A 19,158-nucleotide genomic window follows, 5' to 3' on the forward strand; every position below is an offset into this window, starting at 1 on the left:
TCGTCGTTCGTCGAGAAAAGCATGAGAAAAACTATCTCTCTCTCTTTCTCTCTCTCTTTCTCTCTCTCTTTCTCTCTCCCTCTCTCCCTCTCCCTCTCTCTCTCTCTTTCTCTCTATTTTTCTCACTCTCACACACACTCTCACTCTCACTCAATTCCACTCGAGATATTTATGCATATGCGGCCGTATGCACGAGATTCTTCTTTTCCATACTCTAACGCGCTTCGTCTCTCAGAGTTGTCTCAGAAATATTTTTTTTTTCTTTCTTTTTCCTTCATTTTATCTCGCTTCTTTTTTTTTTTTTTTTTTTTTTTTTTTTTTTTTTTTTTTTTTATTAATTTTCTTTTATCTTTTTCTAATTTCTCTTTTTTAACTTCGTGCTCGTTTTCTCCCCGTCTCCCGCTCTCTCTCTCTCTCTCTCTCTCTCTCTCTCTCTCTCTCTCTCTCTCTCTCTCTCTCTCTTTCGAACACAAACGAATACACGTAACAATTTGCGACGTGTATTGCGAATCATATTCATTGCTTCGAGCTAGGCGTAAATTATTTATTTCACGATCGATTTGATATGTACAGAATGTATAATTCGTATTTACAGTTAGACGGCAGATATTACGTCCGTCCCCTTAACTTTTCTTTTTTTTTTCTCTCTCTTCCCTTCGTACGTAATTTCAATCGAGATATTTATATTTAACTTCCGATATTTAATATTATCGATATTGTCGCAGCGAGGCCGTTATATATATATATATATATATACATACATATATATATATATTGTTTAAACATTAAATGAAAATTTGTTGAAATTTCGCATGACACATTCGTAACAATAAAGAAGAACATATATACATATATATATATATATATGCATACTTTTAAATATTAATTAACGAAACTCCATTTATGCAATGTATATATATATATCTGAATAAATTAAGAAATTAAGAAAGAAGAAACAAAGGAAAAAGAAGAAGACGAAACATGGCTGATAGAAGGAAAGGAAGAAAAAGAAAAAGAAAAAACAAAATGATAAAATTTCAATGAGAAACAATAAAATCAAATCACGATTAATCGTGAATAAATGATCGTAAATGCGTCGACGATTCCGCAAGCTCGTTATTTTGCATCATTTCGTGGACGCACTGCGGTATTCGCGGTCTTCGATCGATCTTGTATATTTACGTATCGCTAATGTATACATATAGATACTTAATGGATAAGCCAAAAAGTATTATACGATTGTACTCGCAATCAGTGAATTCTCATTCTACTGATTTCCATTTCAAAATCCTGGAAAATTTTCGATACATTTAGATATGAAATAACACATTTTTTTTTTTTCAAATGGCATTGCTTATAAGTCTTATTATAATGATTCTTTGCGTCTCGTTGTTTCTTTTCATTTTTTTTCCTCTCTTTTTTTTTTGCTCGAAAAACAAAAAAAAAAAAAAGAAAAAAAAAAGAAAAGAAAAGAAAAGAAAAGAAAAGGAAAAAATTGATCGCAAGAATCATCGATTTCGAGAAGAAAAAACAAAGAAGAAAAAACAAAAAAAAGAAAAAAAAGAAAAAAAAAAGAAATAAGAAAAGAAAAACGAACGGCTCGTAAGCGCTGCGATATTATTCATGTATGTATATACACTACCGTCAAAAAGATTATTTGGACCATTCCTATAATTATAATCGTATAACAATACAATAATTATTTATATTCTTCGACGTTATTTTTCTATTATAAAAAAAGACAAAAAAGGGATTCTCATTTGTTCGAATTAAATAATTACTAGTAAAGAAAAATAAAAAAGAAAAAAAATAAAAGAAAATCTAAAAAAAGAAAACGAAATATATAAATATTGCGTTTTTAAAAATGAAGAACTTGATGGAAATGCTTATGATTTTTGGATATGAAAAAAAAAAAAGAAAAAAGAAAAAAAAGAGAAAAAAAAAGGAATAGAAAATAGAACAATTAAAAGATTAAGAAATTGAAATGAAAATATAAAGGAAGAATGAGATTGTGTCATATTTTGAAAAAGGCGCAAAAAATTGATAAATCGCTTTTCCTTCTTCGTAATAATCGATACTATCTTACAATCTTGTAGTTCAGTGAATACGGAAACTTTTCGACGGCAATATATATATATATATATATATATATATATATATATATATATACATATATATATGTATACATATACATATATAAATATCATATATATGTACGTATGCACAAAACAAACGATTGCTCGTTCAATCTCGGTGACGAAGCACTAAACTCGTTGCTGTTATTTATTTCAGATAATAAAAACGAATTGACAACAATAATACGAGTTCTCGTAATCGATTGTGTTTGAACGAACAATTAACGGTACTCGCGTTAGCTTAGCGATTTTCTTGAAAATAATTCGATCGTACGAAAGGTCGGCGATAAATTTTTCGTCGAAATGAAAAAACATTGATGATTTTATTTGTTTCTTCTTTCTTTCTTTCTTTTTTTTCTTTTCTTTCTTTTTCTCTCTTTTTTTTTTTTTTTTTTTTTTTTTTTTTTTCTTTTTTTTTTTTTTTCTTTTTTGGTTGTCCTTTTTTTCATATATCGTTTCGAATATCGTGCCTTTTTATTATAATTTTTGATGGTAAAAATTTTCTATACAATTACATCGCCGACGATACCGCCGTCCTTGAAAATCGCGTTAATCGTGAAAATCGTTACGTTGAATCTTTCTCGACGAACGATATACATAAGTACGTACATATGTGTCCATGTTTATATCTATGTGTATGTATGTGCGTGTATATGTACGTTTGTGTCTATGTGTGCGTGTCTATGTATGTGTTTTGTGTATATGAGTGTACGTCGATCGTCGAGCGTCGAACTTTCATAGTCCAAGATCATAGACAAAGTTCAATGTTATTATTTTCTTTGTTTTGTCTTGGAAGAGCAGCACTCGCGATGACGGCTAGAATATCGTCCGAAGAAATAGAATCAGCGGAAGAAATGTCGCGGCCATTCTGTCACCGCTTCCATGATGCATCGCCGCTGGATGTTCTTCTGAAACAAACGCTATGCTATAATAGAATTTACTATTAAATCATTTTCCCTTTGCCTCACTATAAGATTACGAAATGATAATATATAATTGAAATTAATATTTTAATATTTATGATTAAATTGTTGTAATTGGTAGAGAGAGAGACAAAAAAAAGAAAATAAAAGTGGAAGAAAAATTTTATTTTCAAGCTTGAAAAAATAAATGTCAAGTGATTTCCATTATTATTTGATATCGAAATATTTTTTTTGTCTTTCGATCATTTCTCTTTTTATCAAAACTTTTTTTCTAATATCTTTGTCGTCTTTAACATTTTTTCTTTTTTGTTTTTTGTTTTCTTTTCTTCGAACGATTATCCTCGATCGCTTCTAAGAAATGAGTTTTTTTTTTTTTTTTTTTTTTTTATAATAATTTTGTATAATACTTTTTTTCTTTTATAATTATTTAACAATTTACATCATCGACGATACGCCGTCCTTGAAAATCGTTAATCCTGAATGTTACGTCGAATCTTGTAATTATTTTTTATAATTATTTTTAATTAAATATTTTTTTATTATAATAATTTTATATAATAATTTGTAATAATGATATTATAATAATTTTGTATAATAATTTTTTTATAAGGAAGATATTAAATCTCTTCGAAGAGTAAATTTTCAAAAGTAAAAAAAAAAAAAACGTAAAAATGATAAAATAATTTTTCCGATCATTTCGGCAAAATAAATTTGTATAATAAATTTTTCTTTTATAAGTCAATTGAAATTTAATTTAAAATTTTATTAATTTCAATTTCAATTTAATTAATATTATTAAATTTATTCAAAATTAGATTTTCAAATGTAAAACATGTAAGAACGATTGAATAATTTTTGAATAACCGTATAAAGCGTTTTTACTAAAGAAAAAAAAATTATGAATTTTTCTTTTTCTGTATTTCTTACTTTTCTTTTCTTTTCTTTTTTTTTTTTTCTTATCTTTTCTTTTAACCACTCTTACGAATACTCTTTACGAATTTGTTTTTAAAAGCAATAAATCGCGTACATCTCGTAAAATAATCACGATTTCCCTTTATAACGAACGATTGGAATATTACTAACAGAACAACTTCAAAGAGATCGCCTCGAAGCGATGCAAACAACCAAATTAATATGTTCTAAGATGTCGCGAACCATCTCAGAGACGAGAACGAGGACCACATGACTCGAGGCTAAACGTTTCTAGTGAGGACATCGTTTCCGTTGTAGTTATTCTAAACGTAATTTCCATAGAAATATATATAACGTGTATATATATACTGCGTACATATATAATATAGTACATATAATATATTCAGTTGTTTGAACACGTAATTATATACCTCTAACATATTAATGTACTACACATATATATATAATAAATATCACACACACATATATATACACGTAATGTGTGAATACACACATTTATTTACGATGTACTTACACACATTTGTCTTATATATATATATATATATATATATATATATGTATACATATAATGTATAATATTTTTTATGAAAATTTGTATATGTATTTTTAATATATTTATAAATTGGTTTATTTTATATATATATATATATATATATATATATATATACACGATTCGTAAAAAATCAAATAGTTTACCAATTCCGATAGGTCTTCCATTTTCCAAGTGGTTGGTTTAATTATTAAACTATCCAAGCCCTTCGTATATAAAATAAATATCTAAAATAAATATCACATACATATATATATATATATATATATATATATATATACATATATATACATAATTTAAATAAACACATTTATCTACGACATACTTACATGCATTTGTTTTAAATATATAACGTATAATATTGTTTTTGAAAATTTATATATATTTTTATATACTTATAAATTGTTTTTTTTTTAAATGTATGATTCGTGAAAAGTCAAATAGTTTCTCAATTTCGAAAGGTCTTTCGTTTATCGAGCGGTTGCTTTAACCATTAAGCTATCCAACCCCTTCGTATATAAAATAAATATCTAAAATAAATATCACATATATATATACACACACACACGCACACATACACACATATATATATATATATAAAATAAGTATCCGATAGATATATATAGATGGTGTATACATCCACGAACGTTCCCAATTTCGAAATAGAACTGTAAGTACATCGTAAAATATATTTATCTATATTTGCCAAAAATCTATGTATAGTAGATACATAGGGTATCTTTCTATAGATATCCGTGTAAATATCTTGCAACTGACCGAATTTATAAGGAAGTTTATTATATTAAAAAGAAAAAACAATATCCGCGATCTTTTTTTTCTCCTGTACAAAATGAGTGTAAACAATTTGTTTCTTTTTTCTTTTTTTTTAATCGTAACTTTCACGAACGAGAAATATATTATTATAGTATTTTATTTCTTTTTTCTTTTTTTTTTTTGTAACGATCATTTGCAATACTAATAATATTTAGTAAAAGATTGTTTTAATATTATTTTTTATTTACTATTTTTGCTTTAATATTATTCATAATATCGTAACAAAATTTAGCAATTAATTATTTATCGTTTACAAGATAATTGGTATCTTAATGACTGAACCAATAGATTCGTAATTATATTGTAATTCATAATTGATACTGCAATACAAAATTATACTATTTGTATATTGCGAATATGTTAATTTTGCAACATAAAGTATCATTTAAATTTACAAATGTCATTGCCATTTTATACGTACACGGGATAAATTGAAAATGCAACGTTGAATTTGCAAAACCATTAGAAACAAATAGAAGATCAAATGGAAAAGAATAAAGATAATAAAAATCAACTCTATAAAATGTTCAAGCGTTTTAAAAACAAAACAAAAAGAAAAAAATACAAACCATGATCGAAAATCTACCTTTAAACAAATAAACATTAGTAGAAAAACTACGAACTGACTAATAAATATTAGAGACACTAAATTAAATATAAGAAGAAAGAAATTACAAATCTATAATCAAGCTCATATGAACTTATATTGTGGAATGTAAATTTGAGACGTGGCTGTTCATATAAAAAAAAAAATATATATATATATAAATATTTCTTATTAAACTTATTTGTACGATCGATAGCCTATTATGAAAGGACACCCTATATAATAGACTAACTAATTTCATATGCGAAAAATTCATTAATGAAATGAAATATAAGTAAATGATAAGATGATAAGTTTCGATATTTTCTTATCATTTTATGATATGATACCCTATATAATAGACTTATTAATTTCATATGCGAAAAAATTCATTAATGAAATGAAAAATAAATAAATGATTAGGAAGGCGATTTGATATTACGTTTTTTTTTTCTTTTTTAAGATAATTAAAGATTTTCATATTTTCTTATCATTTTATGGAAGGACACTCTGTATAATATACTTACTAATTTCGTATGTGAAACATTTATTAATGGAATAAAAAATAAATAAGTAGAAAAGGGGATAGATTTCGATATTTGGATAGTTTTACGGACTAAATTAAAAAAAAAAAAAATTAACTAGAGAAAGAGAGAAAAAGAGGAGAGAGAGAGAGAGAGAGAGAGAGAGAGAGAGAGAGATAAAGAAAAAAAAGAAAAGAAAAGAAAAGAGAAGATTATAATCAAAAAGAAAGAAAAAGAAAAAAAAAGAAGAAGAAAAGAAAGCAATAAATCATATATTCATTTTTTTTTGTTTTTTTTTTGTTTTTTTTGTTTTTTTTTTCATTTTATTTCTTTACCATTAACTATGTGCACTCGTACGCTGTTGGAGTGAGTATTGTTGGGCGAACACGTGTAAAGTCCCGAGTCTTCCTGGATGGCCTTCTGAATGAGCAAACGACTCGACGTCACGGGTCCTTTTTCTGTGATCAGGCTAATGCCGCCTCTCGGCGAATCGAAGTTAATCGCCTGTGAAAGAGAAAGAGCGAGAGGGAAGAAGATCTCGTGTGGCGCCATTAACTCTTTCTATTTCTTTTTCTTTTTCTTTACGTCTCTCTCTCTCTCTCTCTCTCTCTCTCTTTCTCACTCTCTTTCTCAGTCATTCACTCTCTTTCTCTCTTTCTCCTTCACTCTCTCACTCATTTACTCTCTTTCTCTCTTTCTCTCTCTCAGTCTTTCTCTTTCTTTCTCTCTCTCTCTCTCTACCTATCTATCTTTCTCTCTCTCTCTCTCTCTCTCTCTCTCTCTCTTTATCTTTCTCTCATTTTATATTTCTATTTGTCTGTCTCGCTCTCTCACTCTCTTCTCGCTCTCACTCGTACTTCCTATTCCATTTTCGTTAGACGTGCTTAGGGTGGAATAAAGCTACTTTAGGGATTGGAATAAGGCAAGGGTAGGGTGTATAGGTATCTTATTTAAGTGGTAGAAAGCATCGTAGAAGTAAAAAAAGACAAGATGAGAAACGCGACTTAAGTGCGTCGACCGCTCGACGCCATGTTAAGTTGACGTAATCGAGCGTTGATTAACTACACGGATACAAGGATATTTTTCTTTTTCCCCCTTTTTTTTTCTTTTTTTATTTTTTTTTTTTTTCTTTTCTTTTTTTATATATCTTTTCTTTGAACAATGTTTTTTTTTTTTTTCTGGTCGACGACGTTTCGACATTTTTCCCACTGATCCTCCTCTTCCTCCTTTTTTTTTTTGTTTTGTTTTCGTTTTATCTCTCCTATTCTCTATTTCTTTTCATTCTTTTTAATTTCTTTTTTTTAATATCGAAAATGATTTTTTTGTCTTCTTCTCTCTTTGTTTTAATTTCCTTCTTTTTTTTTTTCTTTTTTTTTTTTTTTTTTTTTTTTTTTTTAAGAAGAAGAATTACGTCACGTCCTACAGTCCTTTCTGATAAATGATCGATGTTTTTCTTTTCTCTGTTTTTTTTTTTTTTTTTTTTTTTTATTTACTCAAAAAGATAAGAAACATACCGAGTATAGAAGTTGAAATTGTATAATTGTAAAAAAACATAGATGTTACTTTTTTATTATACGATTATTATTTAAATACGATTATTATCATTAACATAAATTTTTTCGGTTATTTTATCACGAAAAAAAAAAGAAAGGAAAAAAAAATTGACGGCATTGAAACGGAAATAACATCTATCATTCGTTTTTTCTTTTTCTATTTATTTTCAACGTATCTTTTTTTTTTTCACCTGATTGATTCCACGACATTTTCAAAGTCATATAAAAATATTATCCATATTCCATCTATATTCGTAGAACAGTAAAGGCTTTTTTTAAATCGATAATTATAATTAATCAAAATTATCTTATATTATTTCATTAAGACGAGATACACGTAAATTAAAAAAGAAATTATATCAATGATTTATTTATTTCGATTACATTCGACATTATTTAATCGATACCGTTGATGTTTCATCTATACTATATTATTTATATTCTATCATTATATTTGTATAATATAAGTGAAAACGAAGAAATTCGTTCGATCGTTCATTCAATTAAACAGATTCTCGAAGGATATTCACTGTGAACTACGAACTAATTTTGAAGTTCGTTTCGAAATTACACGTCGCTCAGAAACTCTTCAAGCCGTATCCGCTCACTTGCTCTCCATCTAATTCAGATAATCTTACCGTAATCCTATTATCTTAATGTCTAGGTCTCCTGAGAACGCAACAAGCTTTAGATTCCATTATCCCCGCGCAACTAACAGATGCCTTAGAAAATACAATAATACTCTTGCTAATCTTTAATCGGCTTAATCGGTTTGCGAACCTCTTGTCGACGGAGTCATGTCTCTCAATAAATAATCGACATATAGATATTTATAGAATTGATATGTTAACGAACGATCTATCACGTTAGAAAAAGAAAAAAAAAAGAAAAAAAAAAAAGAAAAGAAAAGAAAAGAAAAGAAAAAAGATATGAGGCGTTTATTTCGAAAGTGTCCTAACTCCATTTTGTCATTTTTTTTCCGATTGCCATAATTACATGTACAACTTTATGTTATTTATCAGTAAAGCATTTCAGGTTGCTCATATTCCGAGCAAATACGATAATTCTTGACACATAAGTTTTCAGAGATAGTTCAATAATTAAACCGTATAGTTTGTAAGTGACCTAACTCCATTTATACTTATAAGAAATAGTAATTAATGATTTTAAAAAAAAAATCGAAAAAGAAACAGAATTATAGAACAATATTCGTCTTAAAAGAAAAAAAAAAAAAAAAAAAAAAAAAACATTATAGAAAGACACATTATAGCTTACAGTGACATGTGCGCCGGGAAAAATAGAAACATTAAAGTAAATTTAATGTGGTTAAAAATTGTCCAAACATTGGAAAATAATGTGGAAATCATAGATCACAAATTTTTAATATCAGGACATTCGTTTTTACCAAATGATAGAGATAATGACGTGGTAGAAATGTCATTAAAAAAAAAAAATAATTTACCGTTCGTTCCCTAAGATTATTACAAGATTATTAAATAGTCTCGGAAAGGTAATAACTTTATTGTAAATGAAATGAGATAAGAAGATTTTGTATTAACAAAATTATTAGAAGACGTAATTTTTAAAAGGGCAAAGAATTTTGATGGAGAATTAATAAACTGATTAAAAATATGTTAGATGCGTTTTGTCAGAAATAAATCGTATAAAATTTTCTACAAGACATCAATGAATGAAAATGAAAATTTTAAAGTCTTGAATTTATTAACACGTCGGGATAGACCAAGAAAGTTCGAAAATATTCTATTGACACCATTGTATAAAAATATATATATATATTTCATATTATATATGAAAGAGAACGATCATCGACAAAAAATTTATAAGTGGACAAATAAATGAATAAATAAATAAATAATTAACAAAATATATTTGTGCTTTTAATTTGAACCAAATTTTATTCCCAACCGGGGACATAGATTGAAATGTAATGTATAACGAAGTAAACCTAATCGATTTATTTTAGCGATCTCATGAAAAAAGAAAAAAAATTTTCATTATAGTTAATCATCGAAAAGAATTTTTAATATTTGCGTTTATCTTGAAAAAATAAAAAAAAAACATATATATATATATATATATATATATATATATATATACTCTTGTCAAAATTTTACATATAAGAGAGATAACAATAACGTGACTTCATTTCCTTGCTTTTTTCTTTTGTATAACAATAATATGAAACACATTTATAGGTTTTCAAAATAAAGTAAAAAAAAAAAAAGGGGCAAGGAAGAAGAACACAGCACCGCGAATGTAGTACGTTTTTCGTTTTAATAAAAATCTGAATATAAAATAAACGAAAAATAAATAATATGATATAAAATCGATGGGAAGTAAAATCGAAACGAAGGCTATCCGATACTATGTATGTATTTCGAGATTGACGTTACGATAAATAAATAAAAAATTTTGCAAAAATCATTTTAAAATTGATATTAAATGTCAACGTTATGATGTCCCAACAAGAGCATGTCGTTATTATAATATTCGGATTTTAACGACGTTTTACAACTTTTAATACTATTGCTTTTCTCTCGTCCTTATCGTCTTGCAAAGTGCGAAAGCAGGTCGACCGCTTCTAAAGCTGTGTTCGTTGAAATCAAGACGAATATGGAAGCTGAGAGAAAAATAGAAAGAGAGAGAGAGGGAGAGAGAGAGAGAGAGAGAGACAAAGAGAGAAAGAGAGAGAGAGAAAGAGAGAGAGTCGTTGATAATATTCTTTGGCAAAGACGAAAGAACTCCTTTGTACGACGCACCATTTCCGAGAAATAGAACGAAGAAACGAAATAAAAAAAAAAAAATATATATATATATATATTAAATCCAATAATTCAAACTTCAATATGTCCGCCATTTTTCTCAGATGTCTCTGCTCGAATAATAATTTATTATTATATCTTTATAGTATATGGAAGGAACAAATGTGAGAGAAGAAAAGAAAAAAAAAAAAAAAAAAAAAAAAAAAGGAAGAAATAAATTAATTAATTAAAACGATCGACATTGTTAATCATTCGAAATCATAATATTCCATTGGTAAATTATTTTAATTGATGGTAATATTGAATTATTTTTATTCTCCTACCTGTCGATTATGACTCCAGATTATCGTGGACGGTGGCTCTGGTGCGTATCTTACCAGACACGTTAGATTTATCGTACTATCTTTGTTAATAAACAAATCTGGACCTCCTGTTATCTCGGTGACCGGTTCTGCAAACAGACAAACAAAAAGAAATAATGATGACGATGATAATAATAATAAAAAAGACAAAAAAAAAAAAAAAAAAAAAAAGAAAGATAATGGAAAAGAAAGAAAGAAAAAAGTAACATAAATAAAAAGATATAAAGGATAGGAAAAGTATTAAAAGAACGATGAGAATTAATGCTTTAACGATCAACGAACATAAATATTCAATTGAAAATCATTTCACCTTCATTGATACCGATATCGATGTCGATTTATTCGAATCAACTTCGTGAAGATTCATTTAGATCTTTTAAGAGATAATAATTAAAAGTTTTCATATTATAAACGTGCGTTGGTCGATTTTACTCTCCTTTATTATTGAATTTCAACAGATAACGATAAACGGTAGGTAATTTTGCATGCTTAATCGCATCCTCGTTAATAAATTCGCGTTCACATCACCGTGAAATCGAATTCATTATCGATTCACCATCGTCATCGACATCAACGCAATATCTCCAATCTCTGGATAAATTTTCTACGCATCACTAATTCTCTGTTGATCTTTTCCAACGGTGTTATATATGTATACGTACATACTGATAAATTCATATACATATGCATATAAATATATATATATATATATATACATATATATATATGAATATATATATATATATATATATATATATATACATATATACATGTGTGTAGTATAATGGAATCAAATATTAGATTTAATTTATGTTCGATTGAATAACGGAGAATAGGAAAGACAAAACGAAAGATTACAAGCTTTGATATAATTATATTTGTCATTCACTTATTCGTAATTAATACTTTGATGTCGGATGACGTATTAATACTTAAATAATAATTAAAATAGTAAAAAAAAAAATAGAGAAAAAATCGTTTTTTTTTACCCCTATTGTAAAGTTAAAGACAAATAAAAGTTAAGTAGAAATTTCTAAATAATTAGAATAAGCGACGTTGTATGTCAGCGAATCTTTTTGAAATGGATTTAAAATATGACGAAACTCGTCACCATATTGTTACACTTGTATCGCGTCCGTCGGCTATCGTGTCCGCAAAGATCAACTGAAACTCGTGCTTGATTAAAAGAAAATAAACTTTATTTTCACTGAAATAAACGATTTAGACTTAATATATCATTCCTAATACTAATTACTGATCGAATGTTAATTAATTCTTCATTAAAAAATTATGACATTTGACTGGCATTCCGTAACCTGAAAAAAAAAAAAAACAATTTATTTCGATGGAATAAAATTTACTTCGTTTATCACTGATTCTTATCATTGATCAAATACTGATTTTAAATCACCGATCATTTTGTTTGTTCGACAAATTTGTTCAAAATTTTTTACTTTTAAATCGATAACCACTGCTGACTCGGTCACATTATATACTCTCGAACCAGTTTCCCGATACTTTTTACCGCTAGCATAACGTTACGAAAAAGTATTAGTTTCGTAGGTAGTATTATTTATTATGAAAATAAAGATAAGATTTATTACGAAATAAATAAAAGGAGTTAGAAATTAATAGTTATAAAAAAAGTGCACCTAATATACGATTAAAATTAAAATTATAAAATTAAAAATTAATGTTTCGAATTGAAAGGTCATTGATTTTTTTTTCTTTTTCTTTTTTTGGCCCATTCAATACAATCTGAACTTATAACTGAAGATAATGTTATTAACATCATAATATTTATGGATTGATTTCTGGCAGTCAAAACATTAAATCGGTGAGTTCATCAGCATAGTCATTAGATTAGTGGTACGAACAAAATAAACATTCCACGTTGTTATTCAATTACTATTCTGGTATTATATTCCTCATCGATTTGCTCCACTTCCGTATGTTAGAAGTATCTCATATTACGAATATTGAAATTGTAAATTCGGAAAATAGAAATCAAATTGATTTGAGAATAATACGATAATGATTACGTTTTAACGATAATAGAATTAATTGATAATAATATTAAGGAACTTGTATCTAATAATAAAAAATTAAGTAAAATGAATTATTTTCAATATTATAAAAATTTTAAATAAATCCGTGATATTGCAGTTCTTCCTTTTAATAATAATAATATGGGATCTTATATTTGGTACTTTTACACTATAGGCAATGTATTTGATATCGAAATTGATATTCGATTGTGGCTGCATGAAAAATTACACTAACTATTGTAGAATTATCTCGATCGGGATCTGAATATGCATGAATTAATACACAAGGATAGAATAATTTAATGATCAAAGGATTCTATGTTCGATCGTTGCACGAATTATATTTATTATTATTGGATAAATCAATGATTTATGTACATAGCTCTATTACGTATATTATATATATATATATATATACATACAAATAAAAATTGTAATACAATAAATTGTAATATAATATAAATAAAAGTTGTAAATAAAACTTTTTACGTAAAACAAAGCAATCTATATATATATATATATATATATATATATATTTATATAAATATATATTATACCATATATGGATAATAACCTCATGAATTAAATAATTCACGAAGCTCACTTTTTTATTGACTAAATATACAATTGTTAATGTTCTTGTGTAATGACGTGTAGTTTGTTTTTGTTGGCAATTTCTGAATAAACGATAGCCGCCAATAATGTTTAATAAAACTATATATAAAAAAAAATATTTAAATAAAAATTATAATAAAATAAATTATAATATGATTTAAATAAAAGTTGTAAATAACAATATTTACGTAAAATAAAACGATCGAGCTATATTTAATATAATCGTGTAAGAAAGATTCTAAATTTGTCTATCGAGGAATAAAGATTTAATTAAAAACCGATGATCTAGTATTAAACTTCGGTCTTTGCAAGACGTCCATAGTATATCCGCTTTACGAAATTCTCGATATTAATATTCATAAAGGTCCATATCCACGTGAACGTTCTCTCGTCGATCTCGTAAATGCACGTTCCTGTAATAAGATGCATTCGATAGAAGCTATTGAAGATCTTCAGAGGCAGATATTTGCAATTTGAAGAAGGAGCAAGGTAAATGTTATTTCTCTGTAAGCATGTAATTTTAAATAAATTCGATGTAATATATATATATATATACATATATATATATATATATATGTATATATTAACGAATAAGCGGTAAATATATTAAATCCTTATTGTTTAAAAGTTAAATTATGTGATAATAGACGTTGAAGGACGAATAGAAATTTGAAAATATTCTGTAAAAAAGAAAATATTTTAGAGAATAATTAACGAAATTTCTAAAAGATATCCTAATAATAGTTAATTCATTTTATTACCATTTGAAAATTCTCTTTAAAAAAACGGGATATAAAATAATAGAGAATAGTTAACAAAAATATTGTAATTAAAGATATTTAAAAATTTTCTAAAAAAAAAGAAGATTAAGAGGATAATAAACAAAATTCCATATGAATACTGTAATAATAATCAATTTCTTCTATCTAATATTCTCAAATTTAATATTCTCTTAATATATATGTAAAAAGAGAGAATAATTCACAAAATTCCACAAAGACATCATGGTAGCCAATTCGTCCTATTTCTATTTGAAAATATTCTTAAAAAAAAAAAAAAAAAGAAAAAAAGAAAAAAGAAAAGAAGAAGAGAACAATTAACAGGATAATCAAGAATATTCCACAAAGATATCCTAGCAAATGTCAATTAAATCTATTTCAACCATTTGAAAATTTTCAAAAATAAAAAAGAAGAAAAAAAGGAAAAAAAAGATAACAAATACCAAGAAATAAAATAATTGATACGAGATAATTAAAAAAAATTTATATATATATCCTGACAGATTTTTCAAAAGCCTTTCTCTATTTCAATTGATAAAGTCGAATTGTCAAATTCGACGAGATAAAAGATCTACGATCCGTTTAACTTCGACAAAGGATTATATAGAACGTGTAATAGTGATATGCAATGACAGATAGGAAACAGGTTTAATATACCCTTCGAACTATCCAAAGAAAAGCAAAGATTAAATCACAGAAGAAATTTCTTTGTTTGCTGAACAACCCCGTTCGATGTTCGTCTTTACCAAAAGAATAAATTGATATCTTCATTTCCTTTCCCAGGGAAATATGTCGTTGAACAACCACACATTTCTTCAACGACACATTACTTATCCTACGGGGCATTTACAGCCTTTGAATATATACATATATACATATAACATACACACACACACACACAAGCATACACACACATATATATATATACAAATATGTATACATCAAATAAAAATGTTTAAATAGAAATTATAATACAATAAATTGTAATATAATTAAAATAAAAGTTGTAAATAAAAATTTTTACGTAAAACAAAAAAAAAATATATATATATATATATATATATATATATATAATATAATCGTTAAAATACAATTATTATTGTATTATTCGCATATTGATTTAAATTCTATTTTCCAAATTTACAATTTGAATGTCCGTAATATGAGATACTTCTAAAACATGGAAATGGAATAAAATGATAAGAAAAATAATATCAGAATAGTAATTGAATAACAACGTGAAATGTTTATTCTGTTCGTATCATTATTCTAATGACTATGCTGATGAGAGCGCATCGGTTTAATCCTTCGACTGCCACAAATCGACCTATGAATATTATGATGTTAATAATATTATCTTCAGATATAAGTTCAGATTGTATTGAATGGGCCAAAAAAAAAAAAGAAAAAAAAATCAATGACCTTTCAATTCGAAACATTAATTTTTTATTTTATAATTTTAATTTTAATCGTATATTAGGTGCACTTTTTTTTATAACTATTAATTTCTAACTCCTTTTATTTATTTCATAATAAATCTTTTCTTTATTTTCATAATAAATAATACTACCTACGAAATTAATACTTTTTCGTAACGTTATGCTAGCGGTAAAAAGTATCGGGAAATTGGTTTGAGAGTATATAAAATGACCGAGTCAGTAATGGTTATCGATTTAAAAGTAAAAAATTTTGAACAAATTTGTCGAACAAACAAAATGATCGGTGATTTAAAATCAGTATTTGATCAATGATAAGAATCAGTGATAAACGAAGTAAATTTTATTCCGTCGAAATAAATTGTTTTTTTTTTTTTTCAGGTTACGTAATGTCAGTCAAATGTCATAATTTTTTAATGAAGAATTAATTAACATTCGATTCAGTAATTAGTATTAGGAATGATATATTAAGTCAAAATCGTTTATTTCAGTGAAAATAAAGTTTATTTTCTTTTAATCAAGCACGAGTTTCAGTTGATCTTTGCGGACACGATAGCCGACGGACGCGGTACAAGTGTAACAATATGGTGACGAGTTTCGTCATATTTTAAATCCATTTCAAAAAGATTCGCTGATATACAACGTCGCTTATTCTAATTATTTAGAAATTTCTACTTAACTTTTATTTGTCTTTAACTTTACAATAGGGGTAAAAAAAAACGATTTTTTCTCTATTTTTTTTTTTACTATTCTAATTATTATTTAAGTATTAATACGTCATCCGTCATCAAAATGTTAACAAACACTCATGAGTACAGTACTCTTTGTTTGTTTTCAATGAAAAATTTTATAAGAATGACAATTATTAAGAAAACTCATGAACAGTAATTGTTTGTTTCAAATAAAGAAATTCGATGAATAATTTAGAAATTATATAGAAAAATTAATGTAGAAAAATTTTCATCACGTTCTTTAAATCGATATTTCTTTATTTTAATCGATTGACAATTATTGAAAATACTCATAAACGGTAATATTTGTTTTTCTTTCAAAAAAAAAAAAAAAAAAAAAAAAAGAAAAAATGAATAAATTGTTCGTAATATAAAAAATATTTTTGGCTAGTTCATTAAATCGTAATTTTTCTGTACAATGTTAAATAAAATTAATTCAATCACCGATACGTCATTAGACGTAATTCAACGAATAATGTAAGAGACATTTCAATCAGATAAAAGTAAAAAAAAAAAAAAAAAAAAAAATAAAAAAAAGAAGAAAGAACGTACTCAAAATTTAGACAAATCCAAACGTAAAGAAAAATTGCGAAAGGTTTCATCCTCGGATGAAAATATTTTTTCAATTTTCCTTTTCGTTCGAAGAATCTGAAGAAAGTTACGAGGAAGAGGATAATATTGATTACTTCGGAAGCGATACAACTGTAAATCGAAATAAGACGAATAAATTCGATGAAGTCAAACGTGATAAATATTTTCAAGATCACATTTTATATTTATCATTGACATTATCAATTTTCCCATGTATTCATTTTTATAAATATATATTTCTACTTTGAGTATATCGATTAAATTTACAATGTATCGTAGCTTCAAAAAAGACAAATTAGATTATCACTGCTGAACTTAGCTTATCATAAAAAAAAAAAAAAAAAAAAAAAAAAAAAAAAAAAATAAATAAATAAATAAAAAAAGAAAAAACAAAAAGGTTTAAAAAAAGAAAGTACCATATTATCTTTAATATTCACGAGATTCATCTGAGTAATTCTACTTTGCCAATATCCATTATCGATTATTATCATCGAAGTTTCGACAAATTTGACTTTATCCAATTAACCAAAACCAATTCACCTTTGATCATTGAAATGGAAACATTTGAGTCAAGTTTTTGGGCAAAGATCATCGCGCAATTAATCTATCAACTTCGACTTATATTTTCTAATTTAATTCATTACGATGAATGAAATTCATTTCGATTCGATAATCGTCGTGAAATCTCGAAATCACTTTAATTCTATCGCAGATTATTATGATAATAAAATCATAGAAACGAGTTACTATCAAATCAATTAAATTTATTTAAAATAAGTGTATACATTTCATTAACAAGAAAATGATTAAAAATATTAGAAAAATTGGAAATTCCGAGTATTCCGAGTATACTTGAATTAATCGATTCTACCTTGATACGAGATATTGAATACTAATCGAATTTTAATTGCTCCATCGGTTATTCGTGTATACACTTTATATTCCGAGATATACTCAGATAAATGAAAAATACAAATTTGAAGGATTTACGGTAATATGGAAAAACTTCATGATTGTATTGTTCGTATGTAAAGAGGAGAAAGAGAGAGAGAGAGAGAGAGAGAGAGAGAGAGAGAGAGAGAAAGAGAGAGAGAGAGAATTAGATTCTATCAAAGATTCTATCAAAGTAAATATTTAATTTCTAAGTTGTAAAATTATCAAGAATAATAAATGTTTGACGTTTTCTCAGATAAAATGTTTCAAATGTTTATCTTCCGTTTGAATACAAAGTTCGTCGTCTCATTGAATATCGAAAAATTATTAATTTGCATTAAAAATTTACAATTGTTAAAAATATTCAATAAGTACAATAAAATATTCAAAGAACGTGATTATATATTTGAACATAATTTAACATATTTGAATATAATAGAATTTAGTGAAATATAATTACATAATGTAAGTGTAATATTTTGAATTTTTAATTTCAATTAAATACATGAAATAAATATAATTGATATACGTTGAGATTTTACTTGAATGTTTAATAATTCAGAAATTCAATATTTTTTGAATATTTTTGAATATACCTGTTGATGAATTTGAAAATATTTAATTGTTAGTTCTTTTCTTTTTTTTTTTTTTTCACTTCTTTAGAAAACGAGAAAGCCACGCTGAAAATTTTTGTCGCACAATTTTGATTATATCTTACACATGCATTATCATGAATCATTTCATGATTCATTTTATTACTGTTATCTCAATCTTCATTAATCATATTAAAATATGATGGTTAAATTTTCTCCGAGCATCGTACGAAGTGTATAATTTTTCAA

General features: G+C 26.0%; 1 protein-coding gene across 2 annotated transcripts in view; it reads right to left on the minus strand.

Moving 5' to 3' along the window:
* Positions 1–2,611: 2,611 nt before the first annotated feature.
* Positions 2,612–19,158, minus strand: part of LOC118447407 (zwei Ig domain protein zig-8-like) — a 187,546-nt gene continuing 170,999 nt past the window's right edge. The window contains exons 4-6 of one of the 2 annotated variants that reach the window (XM_035879313.2): positions 11,145–11,272; positions 6,821–6,989; positions 2,612–3,040 (exon numbers count right to left, since the gene is read on the minus strand). In XM_035879313.2, coding sequence (XP_035735206.1) covers positions 2,952–3,040; positions 6,821–6,989; positions 11,145–11,272 — 386 coding nt within the window. In that variant the 3' untranslated portion in view covers positions 2,612–2,951. Of the gene's footprint in view, positions 3,044–6,820; positions 6,990–11,144; positions 11,273–19,158 lie in introns of both variants that reach the window. The other variant, XM_085662940.1, reaches the window with a different exon arrangement.

This window comes from Vespa mandarinia, chromosome 20 (genome assembly GCF_050613455.1).
Source record: "Vespa mandarinia isolate Hongniang chromosome 20, ASM5061345v1, whole genome shotgun sequence".
In the NCBI taxonomy this organism is placed as follows: Eukaryota; Metazoa; Arthropoda; class Insecta; order Hymenoptera; family Vespidae; genus Vespa; species Vespa mandarinia.